The 26,533-nt window shown below is 42.1% G+C and overlaps 1 protein-coding gene across 3 annotated transcripts in view; it reads left to right on the top strand.

The window, feature by feature from the left end:
* Nucleotides 1-26,533, top strand: part of WDR72 (WD repeat domain 72) — a 456,172-nt gene that overhangs the window by 55,257 nt on the left and 374,382 nt on the right. Inside the window, exon 1 of one of the 3 annotated variants that reach the window (XM_082255121.1) lies at nt 6,603-6,715. The exons of the other annotated variants lie outside the window; for them this stretch is intronic. Within the exon in view, the coding sequence (XP_082111247.1) occupies nt 6,683-6,715 (33 nt within the window). The 5' untranslated portion in view covers nt 6,603-6,682. Of the gene's footprint in view, nt 1-6,602; nt 6,716-26,533 lie in introns of those variants that run through there. 3 annotated transcript variants of the gene reach the window in all.

The following is a 26,533-nucleotide window of genomic DNA, read 5'->3' as shown; positions in this document are numbered from 1 at the left end:
GAGCCTGTGCTATGCTTCAGTGCTGTCTTGTCTACAGCGTTCATGTGCATACCTGCAACCTGTTGATGTATCTGACTACTGTTACCGATCCAGCTTATCTTGACTTCTCCTGAACCCTGCCTGCATTGAAACCAGCTTGCCTTTGACCACGCTACTGGCTATGCATCTGCACCTGATCCATCTGCCTGTGTATGATACGGTTCGTCTGACTCTGCTGCAGTCCACTGACGGTCTTCCCCTGCTTGATCCCAAGAGTCTGTCCAGCTAGCTACACCAATAGGCACTCCTGCGCTACCTGTCTGCTCTATCAGGGGCCCCGAGTCAGAGGTGTAAGAGAGGCCTTCCTCATCATATCAGGCTCCTCCATTGGGTATGTTACAGCCCTGCTCCTTAGAGATTCTAACAATCTAAAGGGGAGGGTCAAGTGATACAAAAACTATCAACTGTGGGGGGATGAGCTGATGAAGAAAATGAAAGTACAGTTGTTAGGTGGAGGCAGAAAAGGATTCTCTGAAGAGAAATGTTTTCAGGGATTTCCTTAAGTGGATAGAGTTGGAGATAGTCAGACAGATTGGGGTAGGGAATTCCAAAGGATGCGAGGGGCTTGGGAGAAGTCCTGGAGGCAAGCACAAGAGGGAGCTAGAGAGGTATTGGGAGGAACGAAGAGAACAATTTGGTTGGTATTTTGAGAATAGGTTAGTGATGTAGCTTGGGGCCAAGTTGTAGATGCCTTGTAAGACTTGATCAACACACTCATGACTCATGACAGACAAAAAGAGAGAACTATTTCTATGTAGCTATGCAAGGAGGCAGATATCTGGGTTTAGAGTTCATAGATTTTATATCCTGTATATATTGTCGGGATCTGGGGGGTAAACTGGCAGCTGTGAGACAGTTCAGTTTACTTAAAATTGCTTTATTCAGCAAAAAAGGAAAAAAAAATGACATACTTTGTCTTCAAGGACATCTTAAACCAACACAAGAATTTTTTCATATCAGTACAACACAGTCTTTTTAAAGAATGCTCAACATCCCAGCCACAGCATATCTAACATAGCAAAGTCCCAGTTCAGGCAAGCTCACCCAGCAGGTTCAAGTCAGAGGCAGGAGGCTTCTATTTAGCATCAATGTCTTCTTAGCACTGATAGCAAAACAGCCATTCCCCCAGTCTCTTTGACCAGCTGCCTAATAAGCAGGCCTGAAAGGGAAGCACTTGCCATATTTTATTAACCCTCTCTTAACCTAACCTAGGCTGATCCTCTACATACCCCCCCCCCACCTCTGTTCCAGACCAGGGGTCTGGAAACCACATGCAAAATGGCCTTAGGCCTGGCCTGAGAAAGGGCATCCACATTTCGATGCAGGCCCCTAGGTTTATGCACTACTTTGCAATCTAAACTTTTTGTGAGACACTGTAACACATGATTTACAGCAAATTGGGGGGAGCGCATATCCGCCCCAGGTTACTGTGGCTCACTGTTTAACACTAAAAAAGTCAAAATGTCAGTTCCCTGCGATATATGAGATAAAATGTTCAACTGGATACTTGTGCTCCCCATCATGTGCTGGTTTTTTTCAAAGATGCAAGATAACAAATATGCTGAAAGAGTGAAAGTTGGGACATCAGGTTTTTGTTGGTGATCACTATTGTTAACCAATGCTTAAGAGATGAGAGGAAGGGGCCTGATAATTTTCTCTGTTTTCAACCTAGGTGCAAGCAGAGAGACCATCGATAAATGAGTACACGTAATGGAATTTATGGGAGGACTTTCAGTGAAACACACTGGGGGGCTCAAGGATAGGTCGAGCAAAATAAATTTGCTAGAATTCTTAGTAGAATCCCAGGTTCGGAGCATATGGATTATTAAAGGACTTATAGATGGAGGCCTACATTTTGGAGGGACCCATGGTAGTTAACATAGGGTGACTGTGGAGCAGTGAATTGCTTCTGGATCAACCCATAAGGGGGCATATTAAGAGGCATAACGGGAAGTCAGTGGAATGATCTGTGCGGCTAAGAAGTAAATGAAGAAGTTCAGAACACCCAGGACTCCTTGCTTCTTCCATATGAGCATAGTATATTTTGAGATAGATGGCTTTTTGTCAGCCTGAACTTAACGCAGACAGAACATAATTCTGAAAGAATTTAAGGGTATAAGAGGGGATAGGGACAGGAAGAGTGCAGTCTAAGGTGGTCCAGTAAGGAAATTTTGCTTTGCTGTGCAAAAACGATTTCAGTAAATAAGAGATATCAAAAAAATTTCTACCTTAAGAATTTACTTGGAACAGCAATTTTTATTTCTATTCATTTGATGTTACTGCTCTTACAGACTATGGCATTTCTATATAAATAAATTCATTTAACAGCTCTATAAAAATAGCAGAGCTGATAACCATTGTGATTAGGAGCAAGATATCAAATGCAATTTTTAAATGAAATACATTCTTTTTTAATAGGTAGTGACATGGAACAAATGCAGGAAAGTCAACAGGCAGCATATGCTGACCTTTGTTTGTTCTCTACAAGTCAGGAGTGTTAGTGTGGGTTGGTCTAAGGTGAGCAAGAACAATACATAATAAGGTGTTTTTCTGTGTGTAGAACACTGGAATATTGTGTGATCTAAGTATTTTATCAACAAATCGAATCCACGTGGAAATGTATTTTTATATTTGAAGAGGAAAGGACACTTGCTCTTTGTTTCCACAAAGAACTTTTGTCATCAGACAAAACACAATATAAAAGCTTGAAAAAGAATTGTAAGAGACATGAGGATGATATGAGAAGCATTTATCGCCAGACTGGCAAGTACTTCAATACACAATGTATTAGCCTGTTGCTGCTTTATCCTGCAATATGATCCAAAATGAAGCAGTGTTTATGGCGCAACTTCCAATACAACATGATCTCTGTATCTTTGGAATTTTAGGTAAACCTGTTACGAGCCTATGGAAATAAACATTTGTAGCTATTATTAAAGCTGACCATACACTGTTTGGCCTCTTACACGCGGGAATAAAAAATGACACATTTTTTACCGATCTTGTTGATGGTTACGCACAATTACACAAGGTCTTTACAGAACAATGTATTCAGGATCTTTCCATCAACAGGATCCCTGAGTAGAAACTTCAGTAAATTTTTATGTCCACAATTGGCCTTAATCTTGTTTTGGTTTGAACAGGGGTATGGATCGAAATTTCTTCATCCACACAAAGCAGGTAGATGGAGGTATCTCACCTACCGGGTCATTGCATTTTGACAGCTGCACCCACTGCTGTCAGAATACACTTGTAACCAGGTCTGCAGCACTCACAGAAGAGCAGCTATATGGACTTGGCTGTCAGTTTTGCTGGAATTCTGTGTCTGAACAGTGACAGAGACCATTTACAGGTGCAGTTGCCCACTGTCTACCCAATAGGAAAAGAACAGAGAATGTGGAATGCTAGGGTTGTGGGATGTGTAGTTCAAAAACACACTGAGCTGGATTGGAAGGCTGGCAGGAGAAAACAACAGATCCCACAGTGCATTGAGGCTCAGAAACTAGGTAGATTCCTGTTGCTTTTGCCAGGCTGAGAAGGAGAGTATAGAGGACATTCAGAGGGACTGAATGTGCTATAGGCTGTCAGCAGACCACTCATCACCACACCTTACAAGGAGAGAGGAACAGTGGCAGATGTTCTGAAACACCGGAGACCACTACGGATGCTGACAGAGCATGTTGCTTGATTGAGGAGAAAGAGAACGGTGGATACCTGCCAGACTCTCAGGATGCTTTCTGTGTGGAAGCAGTGTTCATTCTGCAAAGGTCTAGCATACCACCTGCTTAGTTAGGGTTAGAGCTCTGCAGTCAGCAAAGATCAAACTCTCTGTTGATTGCATAGCTATAGGTCTGACTCATCAGGGGGCATGTTGAACCTCTGTAGTTAGACTACTGCTTCCACACAGAAAACAAGGGTCTTCATTTGTTGCAGGCAGGAGATTGGGCTTTCTACTCAGACTGTGCCTACTTTCAATTTTTGTTTGGCTTTGACAGGTTTCAGCAAAGATCTCTAAAGTGGTTCTAACCCTCTCACCAAAAAACAAACATTTTAACCTTCCCAATAACATTTATTATCTATTTGTGTGCTTTGTAAAAAAAAAAAAAAAAAAACATTCTGCATTGTTGCCTCCACAGTGTGCATGCTCCCTAGGTAGCCTAGTAAGTGGGCCAAGTATTGCTATACATGGCTTAATTCCTACGTCATTTGATAGAGGTTGCATTCACATCAGCACATTCTAAGAAGAGGTGGAGCTAAATCACAGTGCGTCACATGTTATGTGACGTCACCTTAGCTATTACATGCATTCTTTTCAGAGCGCAGTGGGTTGTCAGTCAGGCATGTACTCTGCTCTCTTGGTGAATCAGATGCTTTTTTGACAGCACACTCAACTCTGAATGGCCTAGAAGGGGAGGGCATGTAATTTCTCAAGCGATATCATAGGATATGTGACACTCTGGCTTAGCTTTACCCCCTGCCTGGACTGTGCTTCAGTGGTAATGGAAACCTTGCTCGTGTGACTCAAGAAGAATTTTTAAACTATTTCTATGTGGCTATGCCCTAGCTATGGAAGGAGGCAGATATCTGGATTTAGAACCTCTTTAAGATATTGATCATGTGGGAATCAATACTTGGTCAACAAGAATATTAATCTGAAACTTGAGCAAAACAGCTAAATACTCAGTTGAAATGCATAGTATTATGAACTGTTACAGGGCTTTTTTCACAGAGAATAGATGCAGAAACTGACCCTCCCTGCCTAACTCCCCCCCCCCCCCCAACCTTGCCGTTTCTTGGGGAATAGAAGTAAAGCAGTGCCAAATAATCTGCACATTGCACAAGGCGGAAGGTTTAAGAATGTGTAACACAAAGAGTACAGCACTCAGGAGTGCATAGCACACAGGGCTCAAGAGTGCATACTGTGCAGTGCTGAGATGTTTCACATAGTGAACAGAAAAAATCCACAGCATTCTTCTTCTCCCCCCCCCACCCCCACCCCCACAGCTTACCACTTCTCCCCCAGTCCCCAGTCCACAGCTCCGCTCTTCTCTCCCAGTCCACAGCTTCCTTTTCTCCTTCAATCCACTGCTCCCTTCTTCTCCCCCAGTCCACAGCTCATCTCTTGTCCCTCAGTTCACAGCTCCCCTCTTCTCCCCCAGCCCAGAGCTCAACTCTGAGTCTGCACCCCTGTGCATAGTTCACCTTAGCAGCCCCCTACCCATCAAAAACCTCTGCACCCGCAGTCCACAATTTACACCCTCAGCCCACAGCTAACCTCTGTACCCCCAACTATAGCTTATCTCTATCCCCCTTCAACATTTCATTTCTGCACCCCCATCTATAGCTTACCATAATCCACAGCTTTCTTCAACACCCCATCTTAGACAACCTGCCTTCCTTACTCCACCCCCACCCTCCAACAGCTATCACCATTGCACATCACCTCCAACCTCCCCATAGCTGTTTCTCTGCACAACCCCCCCCCCCCCATTTTTCCCTCCAAAGAACTCACCAAAAATACCCCCCCCCCCCACACACACACACCTTTCTCTTCACAGCACTTACCAATTCACAATTCCTCATCACAAATATATATATATATAACAAAACATAACTATATACACTTTTTTCTTGTATGAACAATGCTAGATGAAGATGAAAATTCTAGCGAAACTGTTGATAAAAAAGTGCAGATTTTATTCAAGAACTCGTCCTGTTTATTGTGACATAAAATTGATCTTTTGGTACACAGTATGGAAATATGATAAAATAAAGGCATTGCTTAAAAGAATTTCAATGTATCACTACAAAAACAAAAATAATAAAAAAAAAAAAAATAGTTAATTAAAACAATCTGCAGAAAAATAATAACTAAGGGGCGAAGGGGAGCAAGGAGTTAAAGGAAAGCAGTACTAAAAGATGTATGGAGGCTAATTACCTGGCTTTCTCTGGTTTTTAACACTTTGATATATTGGCCTGAATCAAGCATTTAGATTAGGAAAGTCAGAAACGTCTTTGCAGCTAACAATTCCTAATTCTCTTTTTTCTTTTGCAGTTTAGTTACAGAAGTGTATTAAAAACTTGATTTGTGCACTGGATAAATAAAGAAAAACCCCAGCGCACTGAGATTACTGTACATATGAAATTGTTATTAACAACAAGAGTTTTTGACAACATGGTAGTCTGCCACACAACAGCAATACTGGGTGATGAGCACAAGCTCTTAGCAGATAGGATTTATGTTAGCTATACAGTATATTCCTTTGCATAATATTAATTTTAGGACTGGAATGCTCCTTTGAAGGCATTTCCGCTTAGCCTGTAGGAATAAATAGGTTAAATCTGTGGAATAGTTATGCCTGAACAAGCAGACCTTACTCTCTTAACCACGTCATGATTAGCTCCACTGCATTAGCCACAATTACGCCTCTGGCACTGTTTGCCTTTGTAACGACACAGTTCTTTTTTTTTTTAACAATAGTCTGGTAGATTTGGGTAGTGGAATTTCTGTCCCCTATGCTTTGCAGCACATTGTAGTGCATGCAGTTTTTTTTTTTTTTTTTTATATTATCAATTTAACAATACATACACAAACTCCAGCCATCAAGTTTTCAGGAATTTCAGAACTGCTTCAGTTATTGCCATGAATGATTCAAACTGGCCGGTTAAGCTATATGTAAGTAACAGCTCTGATCGCTTAGGTCACTTTCTATGATTGAGAAAGAATAATTTAATATTATGTGTATGATTTATGATGTGTATTATATATAACAAGTAAAATGCAGCATTACATATTCAGTTGCACTCTCAATTGCAATTCTGGATGAAGATTTTCTGTAATTCAGGTGATTTGAATATTGTGTAACGCAACTGTGTAGGTGGAACTTGGCAAGCCAATGCAAGGCTAAGCTTCTGTACGGAAGATGTTATACATTAGGAAAGTTTTTTTTTCCTCCAGTCATTCCTGTCTGTGATAAATTGAAGGGGGTGACGTGAATTTGCATTTTCTTTTTGCACCTTGTTTTAGTTTAATAAAGCAGTTTAGTAAATGTGTAATAATGTTTCCCAAACTCAAGGGACGGTGTGGTGAAAGTTTACTGGGTCAGTCAATGAAAGATCCTAAAACATAACTGATAATCTAACACCATTATAATTTTATTGAGACTTCTTTTTTTTTTTTCTCTAATCAGATGAAGACAGCTTTACGTTTTATATGTTAAGGCTTTATACTCTGTTAGGTTGATTAACATATCCCTATACATATTATATAATTATTAAGAGCCTGATTTTAAAGTTGTAATTGCCCAGTATATTTAAAGTTGGCTTGTTAAAAAATATAATTTTCTGTGGTAAATTTTTCTAAAATGTGGAAAACCTTGATGTGGTTTGCAGCAAAATAGTCTTAGACTATATAGCAGTTTCTGCCCCTGTAAAAAATCATTAGCCACCAATGGATTCACAAGTTTAGGTGAACTTGAACATGAACAAGAACCAGTTGGCCAATTTGTAAGGTCTGATGTATCAATGAATATTAACAATAAATGTGCTTCATAATTCCATCGAATGATTTGATGGTGAATGTCTGTTAAATCTATAGTAGAACTAATAATTGACTCTTTTTGACCGGACTCATAAAAAAAGAACAGCTACTGTAAATGTACCTAACTATTCAGAATAAAATACTTTAACTGCATTTGCTAGCTTTCTCCAGCCCTGGACACACCTAATGTCTTGATTTGGTGAGGTCACTTGGGGAGAGGTGTGACATGAGGGCCATTTTTTATGAGGCAGCTGAAATGATGCCCAGTTGTAGAAATGTGAACAGAATGCCACAATTGTTATTAGTGAGAAATCTGTCCATGACAGAGCAAAGGACTTGTCACCACATAGGTATTGTAGCAGCATTGGAGACTTTGCATCTGTCATGTTTGGTGAGTATACTGCAATAGTTGCAGTATCTGGGTCCTCGGCACTTAATTCATCATTGTAAAGTTTTTTTCCAGTTCACAAGGTGTATATAAACCCTGACAGTAAGCTTCATTATTTTGCTTGCCTGATTACAAAAATGTTTTATTGGGAGGTCCCTGGAAAAGGAACACAGATGTTTCCACTTAATTACCAGGATCTGTATACAATGCTTTTCAAATCCAAGGGAAAACTTAGAACAACACCTTGAGAAACAAATATTATTATGATTTGTCTTTAATTTATTCACAGGAAATCCCTCTACATATATTTATATATTTCTCACCTAGCATGTAAATATTCCCCAAACTGTCCTTTTCACTCTTCACCTCACCTGCTTATGTTTTTCTCACTTACAGGCTCCATGCACACTAGCTTATATTTAAGCTCCTAGCAGCTGCGTGGGCGTTTTTTTTTTTTTGGAAGCAAATAGTGCTATCCTATGTGTCCATGCACACTATTTTAGGCTAGAAGTGATTTTCAAGCTTCAGCTTCTAGGAGCAAAAAAATAATGAATTTCTTTTGCATTTTTGCACGCAGTTTGTCAGCAGAAAAAAAAGCTGACAGCTCCTAGAAGCTTCTAAACGTTGTTATCCGCTGCTAAGCACAGGATCCAGCATTTTTACTTTCTTAGCCAGCGGCCCGCCACCATCCTTAACAACCAATGTATAACTGCATGCAACAATGTTTCCACTTGGTATTACCAGACCTAAGTTTACTGATTATCCAAACCTGATGATCCTGATTATCCAAACCCTGGTCCTTCCATCACACCCAAACCACTCTATATACATGTGTCAGGACCTCTGAAAAATAAGAAACCACATTTTCACCAAAAGCCCAAAAAAAAAAACACCCACCTCTAAGCCCCATAGAGTAAAGAAGAAGCACCATAGAAGGAAACAGAATTCCACTAACTTTATGGCCAATCCAAAGGAGGAATCCTCTGCTGCTACCCATTCTGATCCGAATGACAGCTCATTAGCTCTAAATCCCACCAATATCCCATGTTCTTTGGTTTCTTCTACCTCACCTAGACTTCCTTTCTGAATCAGGGTCTAAACTTTCCTCCTTCTACACAATTCAATCCTTTCATACTCTATAAGGACCTTATGTCAAGGTCTTACCTTGCTTAACTGTTGGCAGCCATCTTGAACATGTGCAGACTGTTGTCTCTTATAAGCTCTGTTTGCATCATCACTTGTCTGCTGCCTGGCCATCGCTCAGTGATGATGTCGCACACACCTGACTGTATATATCACCGGATGGCTTTCAGACCTGGCCCTTGCGTTTGTGCTCCAAGGTGCATCACTGCTAGCAGTCCTCTGGTTTCTGTGGTTTCACCATGCATGAGTTTGCTTGGCTGACTACCTTCCTGGCTCTGGTTCCGCATTGGCAGACGACCCCACATCAGACGACAACCCGGCTTTGGTAGACTACCCGCTTCTGGACTCTATCCCTGCATGGATGACTACCCACTTCCGAACTTGACCCCGGCTGTTCTTGATTTTGCTCCTCTCTCTTGCTGTGCAATTATTTATGCTGCATAAATAAATCACTTTATTTTACTTGCATCTTCGTGTGGTCTGGTTTCCTGGCACCCTAACACCTTAATAGTTTCATTCGGAATCTCACTCTGATGCCATACTATAGTATCAAATCTTCCAAAGATAATCTATCCCTTATTAACTCAATTGACCTCACCACACTTCCTGAAGAGAGTGTGACCTCGGAAGATATTGATTCTATTGGTTTATGTTTACTGGGAGAATTATATATACAGTATCTCACAAAAGTGAGTACACCCCTCAAATTTTTTGTACATTTTTTATTATATCTTTTATGTGACAAAACTGAAGAAATGACACTTTGCTACAATGTAAAGTAGTGAGTGTACAACTTGTATAACAGTGTAAATTTGCTGTCCCCTCAAAATAACTCAACACACAGCTATTATTGTCTAAATTGCTGGCATCAAAAGTGAGTACACCCTTAAGTGAAATTGTCCAAACTGGGCCCAATTAGCCATTTCCCCTCCCCGGTGTCATGTGACTCCTTAGTGTTACAAGGTCTCAGGTGTGAATGGGGAGCAGGTGTGTTAAATGTGATGTTATCGCTCTCACTCTCTCATACTGGTCACTGGAAGTTCAACATGTCAGTGCTGCCAGCATTACTGGAGAGATTGAAGGGGTGGGGGGTAAGTCTGTCAGTGCTCAGACCATACGCCACACACTGCATCAAATTGGTCTGCATGGCTGTCGTCCAAGAAGAAAGCCTCTTCTAAAGATGATGCACAAGAAAGCCCGCAAACAGTTTGCTGAAGACAAGCAGACTAAGGACATGGATTACTGCTGGAACCATGTCCTGTGATCTGATGAGACCAAGATAAACTTATTTGGTTCAGATGGTGTAAAGCGTGTGTGGCGGCAACTAGTTGAAGAGTATAAAGACAAGTGTGTCTTGCCTACAGTCAAGCTTGGTGGTAGGAGTGTCATGGTCTGGGACTGCATGCCTGGGGCTGAGTGCTGCAGGCACTGGGGAGCTAGAGTTAATTGAGGGAACCATGAATGCCAACATGTACTGTGACATTCTGAAGCAGAGCATGATCCCCTCCCTTCGGATACTGGGTCGAAGGGCAGTATTCCAACATGATAACGACCCCAAGCACACCTCCAAGATGACCACTGCCTTGCTAAAGAAGCTGAGGGTAAAGGTGATGGACTGGCCAAGCATGTCTCCAGGCCTAAACCCTGTTGAACATCTGTGGGGCATCCTCAAACGGATATGCAGGAGCGCAAGGTCTCTTACATCCACCAGCTCTGTGAGGTCGTCATGGAGTAATGGAAGAGGACTCCAGTGGCAACCTGTGAAGCTCTGGTGAACTCCATGCCCAAGAGGGTTAAGGCAGTGGGAGACAGTTGCGGGTAGCAATCCAACAGCGCCTGCCAGAAGAGGGCGGTTTGCAAATGTCTTGGTCACTTCAGATATGAGATCTTTCTTTCAGCCGAACCATCAACAGCTGTACTCCGGATCCAGCATCAGGGACAGCCTAGACCAACAGGTGTCCGACTACATCGGGTTAACGGCCGATGTGGACGCTCTGAGGAGTGATGAACCCCTGGACTACTGGGTGGGCAGGCTTGACCTCTGGCCAGAGCTTGCACCGCCATCCACCCGCAACAATTCCTGGTCCTTGTCTTCGCTAAATACAGCGGCATAAAAGGCATTTTATGTCCATTGAATGGCAAAATTTTGGGGCCTTTCAGGGCCGACAATTATGTTTTCTGTGAATGCCTAATGTACCTCCAGCCACAGAATACAACTTTCTTTGCTGTCAGGTAAATCCATGTGGGCTAATTTTTGGGGCCTATACTGGCCGACACTTACTTCTGTATCCTGTGAATGCCTAATGTACCTTCAACCACAGAATACAACGTTCTTAGCTGTCAGGTAAACCCATGTGGGCTACTTTTTGGGGCCTATACTGGCTGACACTTACTTCTGTATCCTGGGAATGCCTAATTTACCTTCAGCCACAGAATACAACGTTCTTAGCTGTCAGGTAAACGCATGTGGGCTATTTTTTGGGGCCTGGAATGGCCGACACTTACTTCTTTATCCTGTGAATGCCTCATTTTTCAGACTGGAATTGAAAATCATTGGGTCTATAAAGGTTTGTGGAATGGATGCGGACCCATTTTACAGATGTGTGAATGGACCCTATATGTATTTGACATGTATTTACCGGCTGCTGTCAGTTCTGGCTGATTTATGGAAAAATAATAATAATTTTTGCTGTAAAAAAAAAAATTTAGGGCAACTTTTCCAATTGCAATACTTCTGTTATGATATTGTCCATGTGCTGGGACTATTTGTGCACAGCTAGTATGTCTTTTGTGGCTGCAAATATGACCTAAAGGTTTTTAAAGTTCGCCTCCTATTAAAGTCAATGGGGCCCGCCGCGAACTCGCGGTTCGCTGACTTTTGAGTAAATTTGCGGCTGACGTTCGCGAACCGCCCTGGCCGATGTTCGTCTATTACTACTGACAAACACAGTGTTCCCAGACACTTCTTGGAAATCAACAAGTCTTCCTTGGGTTTGGCAGTTTGGGTTATCAAATCCATTCCTAAGACTTTCCCAGCAGCGAAGCGTTTTAAACATCTCTGCCAAAGGGAAACCTTTTGGATTTACACTCTCAATAACCTTACACCAGGCTGCCTCAACGAGGAACTTGAGTCAGTACTCTCCTCTGATCTACCTTTATTCTGCCCCCATTATGCCCCTTTTGGTTCATTCAAACATATAGTCTATAGATTAGATCATAACTTTTTCTCTTTTCACATACATAAATACACAGTTTAATGTAATATGTGGATGCGTAAATATATATATATATATATATATATATACACAGTATCTTACAAAAGTGAGTGCACCCTTCACATTTTTGTAAATATTTTATTATATCTTTTCATGTGACAACACTGAAGAAATTGCACTTTGCTACAATGTAAAGAAGTGAGTGTACAGCTTGTATAACAGTGTAAATTTGTTGTCCCCAATTAGCCATTTTCCCTCCCCGTTGTCTTGTGACTTGTTAGTCTTACAATGTTTCAGGTGTGAATGGGGAGCAGATGTGTTAAATTTGGTGTTATCACTCTCCTTCTCTCATACTGGTCACTGGTTGTTCAACATGGCACCTCATGGCAAAGAATTCTCTGAGAATCTGAAAAGAATAATTTCTGCTCTACATAAAGATGGCCTATAAGAAGATTGCCAAGACCCTGAAACTGAGCTGCAGCATGGTGGCCAAGACCATACAGCGGTTTAACAGGACAGGTTGACCAAAGAAAGTGAGTGCACATGCTCAGTGTCATATCCAGAGGTTGACTTTGGGAAATAGATGTATAAGTGCTGCAAGCATTGCTGCAGAGGTTAAAGGGGTGGGGGGGGGGGGGTCAGCCTATCAGTGTTCAGACCATACTCTGCACACTGCATCAAATTGGTCTGCATGGCTGTCATCCCAGAATGAACCCCTGTTTCTAAAGATGATGCACAAGAAAGCCCACAAACAGTTAGCTGAAGACAAGCAGACTAAGGACTTTGATTACTGGAACCATGTCCTGTGGTCTGAGACCAATATAAATTAATTTGGTTCAGATGGTGTCAAGCATGTGTGGCAGCAACCAGGGAAGGAGTACAAAAACAAGTGTGTCTTTCCTACAGTCGTGCATGGTGGTGGGAGTGTCATGATCTGGGGCTGCATGAGTGCTGCTGGTACTGGGGAGCTACAGTTCATTGAGGAAACCATGAATTCCAACATATACTGTGACATTCTGAAGCAGAGAATGATACCCTCCCTTCAGAGACTCGGCCGCAGGGCAGTATTCCAACATGATAACGACCACAAACACATCTCCAAGATGATCACTGCCTTGCTAAAGAAGCTGAGGGTAAAGGTCATGGACTGGCCTAGCATGTCTACAGATCTAAACCCTGTTGAGCATCAGTGGGGCATCCTCAAATGGAAGGTGGAGGAGTGCAAGGTCTCTACCATTTACCAGCTCTGTGATGTCATCATAGAAGAGCGGAAGAGGACTCCAGTGGCAACCTGTGAAGCTCTGGTGAACTCCATTCCCAAGAGGGTTAAGGCAGTGCTGGAAAATAATGGTGGCCACACAAAATATTGACACTTTGGGCCCAATTTGGATATTTTGACTGAGGGGTGTACTCACTTTTGTTGCCAGCGGTTTAGACATTAATGGCTGTGTATTGAGTTATTTTGAGGGGACAGCAAATTTACACTGTTATACAAGCTGTACACTCACTACTTTTCATTGTAGAAAAGTGTAATTTCTTCAGTGTTGTCACTTGAAAAGGTATAACAAAATATTTACAAAAATGTGAGGGGTGTACTAACTTTTGTGAGATACTGTTATATATATATATATATATATATATATATACACAAAGTATATTTAGGTATACTGTATATTTATGGTTTTATATTTTTCACTTAGGTAGTAGGTACACACATTTTTACATTATACAAGATCCTTAAGGTCTGTAGCCAGATTTCCAAATTGTAAGTCCCACTCTAGCAAAATATTTGAAGTTACCATTGGTGCAATGAGCATTTTAGATATATGCATTTCTCTGTTGTATATCCTGTTATACTTGTAATTATTTTTTTCCTGTACATATGTATATACAGTACAATCTGTTTCTATGTGTGTGGAAATATTCACCTAATTTTATACATGTGTAGCACTGCTCCTTGAGAGCTGCTGGATTTTCACACTTTTAGGTCCCCCTGGGTTACCGACAGCAACTGCATGGATAATCTTAACAGTTTACTTTCCTGGCTCAGTCAATGAACAGTCTAGGGGTTGTTGTTTTGTTGTTTTATTTGATATGGGGATGGGAGAAAGGATGATTGGGATACTCCAACACTTGAACTATTCACAATGGAGGACTTCTGACTGAGAATGCGGCAAGGCCGTAGCTTCATTCTGCCACTAGATGAATCTGAATAATGTTCCTTAAGTACTTATCTTCAGGGCACTCGCCTAGTACCCCCTTTCTATCCACCTGCTGACACCCGTCCTCTGACTACTCTACTATGGAGTGGCCCCCGTCCTGGTCAGGCCTGTACTCACGATACTGCTTTTCAGGTTCTCCACTGTCTCAACTCCTCCTAGTCAGCTCTCCAGGACCTCTGGGTTCAGCGCCACACTTCTGGCTCCTCAGGCCGGCTGCCTGTGACCATACACCAACCACTGCAGAAGAGGAGGCAGCCGCCACCCTCCTACTGGGACTCTGCTCACCAGCCAAAGACCTTGAGCACATATGTTCCTGGCTTTTTATACTACAACCCACAATACACCGAGACAGCAGTCTGTGCCAATCACTGGGGCTGTATCAAAGCCTGTGTGCCCATTGGTGTCAGGTTTCCTCAACTGTCCAATGGGCCTCCCCTTTGGACCAGTGGGGACACTCTCCTAGATCACATGAATCACACACTGAGCACATCGAGCAGACCTAACTCACAGATCCTGCTCTCTGTTAAGCAGAGTTAAATATAGAATTTACCTGCTGCTCCTCTGATAGGCAGACAGAGCCAAAAACTATACTCACTCTCTAGCAGCTACCTAGGAGGGTGCTACACATGTGTGACCTATATACATTCATTAGTAACTAGCCCAATGTGATTGTTGACTATCCTCTATATATGTATACACTTCATTCTATGCATCTGTTAACTTATCATTTTTTGCACTTTATATTGTTTCAATGTTTAAAACAAGATCATCCTGCGGCCGCTGGGTCTTGTGGTCTGGCACTTCTCTAGCTGCCTGCCCATATAGGCCCCACTGAAACATGGTCCCAGTATGGCCTGAAGCAGGAACGAATGCTCCGCAAACATGTTGCCACATCCTTGCAGCAGATTGGGTCGTGACATCACATCCCCCGTCCTCTGCATTCTATGGACTTGGGAAACCCTGAGAGCCTCTGGAATGCCTGACAGTTTGGATCTCAGCCCTCTACCTTTAGGCAGATTGAGACTGAGATCTGTGTTGCCTAGGACTTTTAGATGCAGCGTGACATGCTTGAGTTTTTACTTCTCTTGTGAGTGATATTTTTTTATCATTAATATAGTTAACCAATTGCTACACTTAGTTGGTGCTTGTCTTTTCCTAATTGCCACCTGGGAACCAACATTTCTTGACACATTTCACCACTCCAGGCTTGTCCTGTTCAACAGAAGCCAGCCGCATACTCAATGTGTATACTCAGCTTAACAGATGTTTAGGAGCAGCAATGATTACCAGAATAGCAATGCACAGAGACTGGCAGGACCAGTAGGCAGCAAGGAATGAGAGCGTGAAGGTTACCCAAAGCAGCTCTGATGACAGTTCCTATGCTGTCTCTCCAGCTTTTAAGCCTCTCCCTACCAATAGGCACATTCTCCCTATCCAGCGGGCTCCTGCCCTTCACCTAACCACACGCAAAATGCGCACCAATAGCAATATACCAGTGCTTTTTGTAAGCACTGCCCACATCAAAGATGGCTGAGGGGGGTCATCTGGCTGCCAGCGTCAAATTGGATTGCAGCCCACCTGATGACATGTATGGAGGCCTAAGAGTAATTCACAGGTGCTGTGCTTGCAAGAGTCTATGCAGAACCATAAACTACCATCCTTTTTGTGCACCAGGACCATTGGGGTATAGTGGCTCTCTTTGATTATTCCTTTCTGCAACATAGTGCAGATAAAGTCCTTGACTTATTGACATAGAGCCAGGGGAATGTGCTGGAACTTCTCTCAAATTGGGAGGGAGGGGTGTTACCAGTGTGGATGGGGTGATCTATAGCCTCAGTTCACCCATAATCTTCAGGACCCATGGAGAAGATGAATGTTTCTCCTGCAGTTGATGGAGCAGGCTTGCTGAGGTAATGAGTAATCCTGGAGGAGGGGAGGAGGATGGCTAGTTTGTCCAACAACTGCTGATAATTATCAATGTCCAAGGGTTTCATGGTGGTCTGCAGCAGGGCACAGACCGCTTCCAACACTGGTTAGGGCCCCGCAATGCAGTGTTTGGTCACAAGATAGAGATCTGCAAGGATCATGTGGTTTGGCAGCTGGACAGAGGCTGTCCCCAAGCTGATGAACTGGATCAGTTTCTGGCCCTGGCAAACCTTGGACAGAGTGTAAACTGTCTCCTGACATTTTGAGATCTCTGTGGGGCTCTCCCATGACCACGGCACCCCATAGCTTCTTGTGGGCCCGATAGGTAAGGTCAAGACAACTTCTTTGAGCTAGGCCAGATGCAGCTTCTGGTTTGGTGGTGTATGGATAACACCTAAAGATAAAAAGATAAGGTGCCTCTAAGTGCAGTAGGCTCTGAGTATTTATTAGGTTAAAAGTATAAAAGCACTCACATTTGGTAAATATGACATGGGCATAGCAAAGATCTGTCTGGAGTCTTCCTATCCGCTGTGCTGAGTGGTTGCAATGGGGACATCCGGTGATCCGCTTGCTGTAGATGCGTCCTTATTTTTATCTTTATCACTTTCAGAGCAGCTTCTCCTCTCCAGTGCTGCCGAAGTGCAGTGTCTCACCTAAAGCCTGCTGTATTCCACGGAAGCGCCATACAACAAACCCTTTTTCTATGGATAACACCTACCTGTTCCGGCTGCCATTTTGCAACCCATTCTTGGGCTTAATAAACCTGCTTTACATTGAGCCACACTGCCCGCAAGTCACAACTCCATTTGGGTTCACTGAGCCGTTCCACTTCTGCCAGCAGGTGAGGCCAGTCCAGACTTTTTTTGGACTTTCATGTCCAGAACCATGGGTACGTAGGACACAACTGGGCTGTGGGTGACCATCACTTTAACTTATTCCACCACTTGGTTAAAGATTTGGACCCTCACCCACATGACCCCTTCCACCCTGATGGGTAAGTTGTTACCTGCTTTTAGGGACAGCCAGGATGGGTCTAGCTGGTCTTGGGTCCAAAAACGTTCAATTTAAAAGTCATATTTAATGATAGTGGAACAATCAGGCAAGTGACCAAATGTCCATTCACTAAAGCAGTCATTACTAGGTTTGGGCCTACCATGGCCTTCTGTCCTGTAGGACCTTAGTGTGTAGTCCCCAGAAGTCATCCCTCTGCCTCTAGTTTAATGACCGGTGAAAGGTACCTTATTTTCTGAGTGGCCAAAGCTCCTGGCCAGGTGTCCAAACGACCGCACTGCCAACACCTCTGATCTTCATTGGGGTCTTTTCACAGGGGGTTCTCACCCTTGGACAGGTTGGCCAATTTCTGTTTAACCATTTCATTTCTTGAAGCATGGATGCTAGGTTATGTGTCAATTCTCGGGTAGCGGTCTGGAAGGTCAACAGTGGGGAAAGGGCCAGGGCCTCTTCTCTGATATAGAAAGGTTCACTTTTCTTGGTTATCAAAACGATTATCAAAATTAATGGTATTGAGTAAACAGATATTCTCTAAATTGCATTACATCTATTGATTTGTCATCTGGGCAATGGCTGAGATATACCCTTTACACATAGTGGACTGGTGGACTTGTGTCTTGCCTTTAAAAGCAAAGTACCTTGAAATTGTTATTTAGACTAGTGATGATCAGAATCTACCTGGGTTCAGTTCAGGGCAGGTTTGGTGAGCATTGCTAAAGTTCAGGTGCCGAATCTGAACACTATTGAAGTCAATAAGTACCAAATGTTAAAAAAGGGTAATGGCCGTTTTCTAGGCTAATAGAAAAATGTACCTAAATTGCTGGCAAAATGACAGCTTCTGGCCACTTAGTTCTGTTTGTAAACAAAGTGGACAGGGATTCTCTTCATCTATACCAAACCCTTATCCTAGATAAGGATCTTATATAGAGGTTAATGGGGGACCCCCATACATATGAAATATGAGGTCCCAAAGTGTCAATGACAGCACCTGGGAGTCCATGTCCACAACGGTCATCTGCTAGACCTGTCATTTGACAGAAATGAAGCTACAGGACCAGACATGTGTCAACTGTACGCGTTTACTTCTTCAGCAGCCTTCAGGCATTATGAATTTGGATCTAGAAAGCTGAATGACATCATTGATAATAGATGTACATCATGCAACCTTTTTTTTTAGAGTTATTATTAGTTTTTAACCACTTTACGACCGCCTACCGCAGATTTACTGCGGCAGGCAGCCGCTCCTGGGCAAAGTAGGTCTACGTCACTCACTCTCAGGAGGCTAGGGGGGCTCCCGCCCCCGCACTTCAGCGGGGAATCCGATGTGTGTGTCAGGCGGCTCCCATTGCTGCCCGACACCCGCGATCGTTCCCCGCTGAATTTTATTTTTTTTACAGACTAGAACTTCTCTTTAAGCTCATCCTTAATTGAGTCTATCTCTCTCACACTGCTGCTACTTCCTGGTTTGCAGGCATCCTTTATGGCTCTGGGCAGCCATGGATACTGTAAATCCTGCGCATAAACACAAAAGTTACAATGGCCTTGGCACCTGGTCCGATGATCTGAGAGTGTACACTGCAAAACTCATGCGCAATACAGCATAAACAAAAAATAATAAATTATAGTAAATAATAATGAATAAAATAATGCTAGAGGAAAGAGGAAGATTTTATTTTCTGAAGAAAAGATTTTGCATGTGTCTTTTGGCAAAATTCCTTACCTCGTAACAATTTTTTATTTTTAGAGTCTATCTTCGATTTAATGACCCTTGCACTTCAGCTCAATTATAAACTCTCCAGAGTTTTATTCTTCTAGGCATTAACCCTTTTCTAAACTCTGGGCTCACCACCTTATTGAACAAAGAATTCCTATTCTTGATTGTAGTAACCCCTAGAATTCAATTAACACCCATCTTTTTTTTTCGTCGAACGCATCTTATAGTCTTACATCAGAGTGAATTCTTCTGGGTTACAATGGGTTACCAAACTTAAATGTTTGCATTTAGGAATACGAGGTTTTTATTGAGTCTTCATGCTCCATAGATCTCATAAACTGCAATATTAGTTGTTACGTCTCTATTTATTAGGATATGTTTTCTGTATTATATAAAAGTAGCTATTAGACCTTCCTATTTGTACATGAAGTTATTTATTCATTTGTTCATACACTCCTTCATATGATTTACTTCTGTTCCACATGATATATCAATATGTGTGTTTCAATCTGCCAGTTTTAAATAAAAAATATACCAATTATAGAGTAAATAGAATGAACCAACAATACAGGACAAGTGATAAAGAGGACCTGAATGCAATATATGTTATAGATCTGCAATTCACTTTGTTCAGTTGAAAAAGGTGGTCTGTTAACACACAGTTTATGTATCTCTTTTTTATTGAATAAAACTGTGAATGCAAAGAAAAGTAATTGTATTTGATGGCGAACAACAAGAATAGATAGAGTTCAGCATGGGAATTATGTAGAGATGCTGTAAAACTTTATTTTTAAAGGAAGTAAACTACCATTTTATAGTAGGTCAAATATTCTATGGAACAATTGTATGGATTTCTGCATTAGTGTTGATAGGAATATATTTAGGAAATCAAAAGCACCTGGTACAGTGAGTAAGCAATTTGTTATCCTCTTTAAAAGCTGAACACGATAGGGGAACACAGAGCCATTAATACAGTAAATTGAATAGCTGTAGAATGTACTCGTTTGTAGGCATAGAGTGTGCTCTAAGAAGATAGAGTGTTCACTCTCATCTTCAGCAATAAATTGTAATGGTACAGTGGCAGATAGCATCCACAGCAAAATTGTGTTTTTGTTTTCTTTAGATTTCAGCATCTTTATATTTTCCCGTGTCATATCGTGCTTTTTGTCATTGTGGCTAAAAGTGACAAGATAGAACACAAGGCTCATCAAGGTGCTATTGTGATGTTTTATGTGGCAAAGAGTATAATAAAACAAGATATTTCTTAGGGCTGTATACTGTTTTTCTTTTTCTTCTTTTAGATGATATAACCTTTACACAATTGGATAATGCACTTTATGGCGTATCTCTGAGAATGTAACTGTTTTGACTAGTTGTATATGACTGGGACACTGTCAATTACATCACTTAAAGTGATTGTAAAGTATTTTTTTTTTAAAATAACAAACATGTTATACTTACCTCCTCTGTGCAGTTGGTTTTGCACAGAGCAGCCCGGATCCTCCACTTCTCAAGTCCCTCGTTCCTGCTTCTGGCCCCTCCCTCCTATCGAGTGTGCCCACAGGAAGCAGCTTGCTATGGGGGCACCCGAGCTGAGCTGCAGCTCTGTGTGTCCATTCAGACATGAAGCTGCAGTTCGGCCCCACCCCTCTCTCTCCTGATTGCCTCACTAGCTTTGATTGACAGCCGTGGGAGCCAATGGCACTGCGGCTGTATATCAGCCAATCAGGAAGGAGAGCCCCAGGATGACCGAGGGACTCGTGGACATCGCTGGATAGACAGGGGACACAGGTAAGTATTAAGGGTGCTGGGGTGGCTGCTACACTCAAAAGGCCTTTTATCTTAATGCATAGAATTCATTAAGATAAAAAAACTTCCTGCCTTTTACAACTCCTTTAACTTAGCTTTAGAGTAATCTATAAAAAATAATCATAGTAAAAAAGAAAAAGTCACAATGAGTATTGTAGATAATTATTCGTTTATACAAATAAACGTTCAAATGAAACTGCACTAAAAAAGAAAAGTTTTGCTATTTTATTTGGAACAACTAGAAATGTTAAAGTAGAATTCCCGATTTCAGCCTAAACCTAAATAGTTTAAAAAATGTCCCCTCCCCATAGTTACATACATAGTTACATAGTAGGTGAGGTTGAATAAAGACAATAGTCCTTCCAGTTCAACCTGTGTAGGTGTGTGTGGCTGTAATCATCTCGCATACCCCTGAATGTTCTGATCCTTGAGATGTACGTCTAGTAGTCTTTTGAAAGCCACCATACTACCTGCAGAAACCACCTCTTGTGGTAGAGAATTCCACAATCTTGTAGCCCTAACAGTAAAGAACCCCCCACGTTGCCTGAGGTTAAAACGCTTCTCCTCTAATCGCATTGTATGTCCCCGAGTCCTCATGCAATCCCTTCGACTGAACAGCTTTTTTTCTAAGCCTAGATCCCCATTGAGATATTTAAAAATTGCTATCATGTCCCCCCTCAGGCGTCTCTTCTCCAGGGAGAATAAATCAAGCGATTGCAGACGCTCCTCATAATCAAGGTCCTCCAATCCCCTAATTAGTTTAGTTGCCCTTCTCTGGACCCTCTCCAGCTCCAACACATCCCTTCTGAGGACTGGTGACCAGAACTGGACAGAATACTCCAGATGCGGTCGGACCAGAGTTTTATAAAGTGGAAGGATTATAGTCTTATCTCTGGAATACATCCCTTTCTTTATGCATGCTAATATTCTGCTAGCCTTGGCAGCTGCCGCTTGACATTGCATGCTATTGCCTAGTCTATCATCAACCAAGACTCCCAGATCCTTCTCCATTTTTGATTCTCCCAGGGGTTCCCCTCCTAACGTGTATTGTGCTTTTATGTTTCTAGTCCCCAAGTGCAAAACCTTACACTTCTTCACGTTAAACCTCATTTGCCAAGTCGTTGCCCACTCCGTTATTTTGTCCAGGTCATTCTGTAGGATATCTGCTTCATGCTGTGCTGTTATTGTCATCTGCAAAAACTGATATTGAACTACTGATCCTGTCCTCAATGCTGTTTATGAATAAATTGAACAAGGTTGGTCCTAGGACTGATCCTTGGGGGACCCCGCTTACTACCTCAGACCAGTCTGAGTATGCGCTGTTTATTACCACCCTTTGGACACGCCCTTTTAGCCAGTTCCGTATCCAAGAGCAAACCCTGCTGTCGATACCTGCAGACCTTATTTTATAAATTAAGCGCTTATGGGGAACTGTATCAAACGCCTTAGCAAAATATAGGTACACCACATCCACTGGTCTGCTCCTATCTAGCTCACAGCTCACCTCCTCGTAGAATGTTAAGAAATTGGTTTGACAAGAACTCCCATTTGTAAACCTGTGCTGGTTACTACTGATGATGCTGTTGTCCTTAGCAAACTCTACGATATAGTCCCTTATCATCCCCTCCAGAAGTTTACATACTATTGATGTCAGACTGACAGGCCTATAATTTCCCGGTATATGCCTCTGACCCTTTTTGAATATCGGAATCACGTTTGCTTTCCTCCACTCCCCTGGTACATCTCCTGTCCTAATACTGTCCGCAAAGATCAAGAACAGTGGTCTGGATATAATCTTACTGAGTTCCTTGAGTACTCTCGGATGTACGCCATCCCGGCCTGGTGATTTGTTTGTGTTAAGTTTATCCAGCCTTTCCCTGATTTCACCCTCTGTTAGCCATAGTGGCAAGTCCTGTGTATTACTACTAACCATACAGTCATGGTCAGTGTACCCCTCCTTTTCCTGTGTAAATACTGACGAGAAAAAAGCATTCAGCACGGTTCCTTTTTCAGTGTCCTCTGTAACCATCCTCCCATCATCGTTAATTATGTGTGCAATATGCTCTGCCCTAGTTTTTTTGCTGTTGATATACTTAAAGAATTTCTTTGGTTTTTTTTTTACTATCCTCCGCTATTTGTCTCTTAAAGTCTATTTTAGCCATCTTGATTTCGTGTTTACACTTCTTATTTGCCTCCTTGTATTGGTCGAAAGCCAATACTGTGCCTTCTGATTTATATTTCCCGAAGGCGAATTTTTTTCCCCTAATAAGTTTTTTAACGCTACGGTTTAGCCAGCCAGGTTTGGCTTTGTCTCTTCTAAATTTATTTCCCATAGGAATGCACTGCAAGATGCCTTTGCTTAATATGTTCCTAAAGCATTCCCATTTTTCCTCTGTGGTCAGGGATCCCAGGGTTCGGTCCCAGTTTACCCTTTCCATCAACGAGTACAATTTTGGAAAGTCTGCCCTTCTGAAGTTAAGGGTTCTTATGTTCCCCACTTGCCTTGCTATATTGTTATTTACGCTAAATGTGATCATCCTGTGATCGCTAGAGCCCAGGTTGTCCTGGACCCCTACCTCCGAGATTAGGTCTGGCTCATTAGTGATCAATAGATCCAGGATTGCGTTTTCTCTAGTAGGAGAATCCACCAACTGTGACATGTAATTATCCTGTAAGGTTTCTGTGAATAGACGGCCCTTATGTGAGTGTGTAGTCCCCTCTCCCCAGTCAATGTCGGGATAATTGAAGTCCCCCAATATGATGACTGATCCTAGCTTTGCCACTTTACCCAAAAGTGCTAAAAATTCCTGCTCTACCTCCTCCCCTTGTTTAGGTGGCCTATAGCAAACCCCCACAATTACTTTACTTTTCCCTTTTCTCCTTCCCTATGGAGTTTTACCCATACGGATTCTAACTCCATACTCATCCCTTCCGTAATGTCACTCCTCTCTATCACCTTTACATTGTTCTTGACATAGAGACATACCCCTCCCCCTCTGTCTAACACCTATCCTGATTCCTGACTAATCTGTGTAAAAAAAGATACACTATATTACCAAAAGTATTTGGACGCCTGTCTTTACACGCACATGAACTTTAATGGCATCCCAGTCTTAGTCCATCAGGTTCAATATTGAGATGGCCCACCCAAAATAGGTGAGTATATACATCTTTTTTACACAGGGTGGTCAGTATAGGTGTTAGGAGGGGGTGGAGACATTTGGCATTTACTTCATTTAAATGTGAGTACTTGTCTTTAAATAAACTTTATGCTTTTAAAACGGTACTACACTATACGAGCCTTGTTTCCTCGCATGTGTACCCGGAGTACATCTGGAAATTGAGGGATTACGCCATAGGACCCCCAGTGGCTGTTCCCAGTTATCCAAGGTGATAGGATCCCTATTGATGTTATATCCAGAGGAACCAAGGGATGACCATTGAGGGACATAGGAACCATATCCAACTCGGAGTATAGGCCCATTACCCCTGTAGGGGTTCCCCCTTCTGGTAAGTGCGGTCCTGGGAGTGAGGGGAGCACCATTGACCCATCACACCGGTCACCCTTGAAGAGTCACTGGAAACACAAAAGTCACCTCTGATGTGAAGTTGCACCGATTTAATCCTGCACTGGAGAACTTTGTAGTGCAATTGGGACTAATCTAGAATAAATTTTCTGGAGAGTTATACTTGACTTTATATAAGTGACAAACACCTTATTGTATATACTTCTCTGTATATGAATTTATCCTCCTCTTCCGTTGTTCATGCGATTTGGAATCGCATCACATTGCACTATTAATTACCTGCCCTTTTATAATTTGGATACTAATTAGTATTCACTTGCACTTGCCTTTTTGGGCTTTGCTCTTTACAGAGCATATTCACATATAGTCACGTAGCACTTTTGATTTGCACCTTGATTGTTATTTGCACTTTTCCTGGTTTACCAATGATATTTTGATGTATTGATTGATTTATATCACTGAGACACTCAGCCACCTTATATATAAGCACCTTAATCCTGCAAAAGGATCACTCCCCTTTTTTATCACTACTGGTCATTCGGTTGTGTATTTATTCAGCTTATTAAGCACAATTATTTATGTATTGTCTATTTCATGTGTGTATCAACCAGCATATTACACTTAAGCATTCATTTGATGTTTAATTTATGCATTTATTTATTATCTGTACACGTGTTTAGCACCAAGTTTTTATAGTGCGGACACACACAGACAAACTTAGTTTTGCATCTCTTTACCTGTATTTGGCAGCGCCACTAACCTCCTTATCACCCTTTCATTTTCACTGCCCACTTTTTGTGAACAGTTAAGAGGTAGGCCGCAGCCAATTTCCTACACTTTGATTTTCATCCTAAGCGCAGATTTTTCTCCCCCTCTTAGTTCTCATGGAAGATCCTGGTACAGGCGGTCCCAGGGTTACAAACATCCGACTGACAAATGACTCCTACTTACAAACAGAGGGAGACAACAGGAAGTGAGAAGAAAACTACACCTAAGAAGGGAAGTTCCCTCCTGTAAGAGTTCTCATGGGAAAAAGGTGTCTTCTACTGAAGCTTTATCACCAATCCTTGTTTCCACAACAATCCAAAATTTTCCAAATCCAATTGTCACAGGGAGTGAGGTGAAATCTTCTGAGCAGGGGCACAGACAGACAGTGGTAACCCTTCCCTATGCAATCCAAAAAACTTAAATTTTTTTTTTTGGCTGGAGCTACACTTAAAAAATGTACCAGTTCCGACTTGCAAACAAATTCAGCTTAAGAACAAACCTACAGAACCTATCTTGTTTGTAACCCGGGGACCGCCTGTATACAGAATGCAGTAGGAATGCCACACCAGGATGATTAGGCATATACAAAAAATGCAAATTCCCCTTCCTTAGGGCTTGAGTCAGATATGACTTCAGTGGAAAGTTTCATGCTACATATTACGCTGATACTGACTTTTCAAGCTGCAAAATCTGCTGACACCTTTTCTTCATAAAAGAACTATAAACATTTGAGCAAAGTCATTGCTGAAGACATATCTGACTCTGAGAAAAAGGGGGTGTGTGAGCTCTCGAACTGCGTTGGGTTTTTAAAAAATATATATCAATGACACTCGGCAGCAAATATTTTACTTCTTGAACACTTTTTTTGTGTATCCAATAGATGCCCTGAACAAGGGGGGGATACCTTGCCAGGGGGTGACCACCCTAGCAAACCACTTTGTCCCCATGTTGATGAGGAAAAGTGCCTCTTCCCACAACCCTGGCCCAGTGGTTGTTGGGGGCTGCGGGGTGGGGCTTTGCAGAAACTACCCCTACTCAGACTAGAGAAAATGTGTGGAATAAGTCTAAAAAAAGACCGTTTTTAAAAAGTTCTTTAACTGGTTCAGCTCTTTGGATGCACTACATTTGTTCAAAGAGTGAACCTCTGCAGTAGCAGCCATTAGCTTGTGCAGGTTTTCTTCAGCCATCTTCTGGCTTGAAAGTGAAAGTGATGCGTTAGCTCTCTTGCCAC

This window comes from Pelophylax lessonae (assembly GCF_965119305.1).
Source record: "Pelophylax lessonae genome assembly, chromosome: 4".
In the NCBI taxonomy this organism is placed as follows: Eukaryota; Metazoa; Chordata; class Amphibia; order Anura; family Ranidae; genus Pelophylax; species Pelophylax lessonae.
Note: the sequence above shows the minus strand (reverse complement) of the source record. Positions and strands in the feature narration are given on the sequence as shown.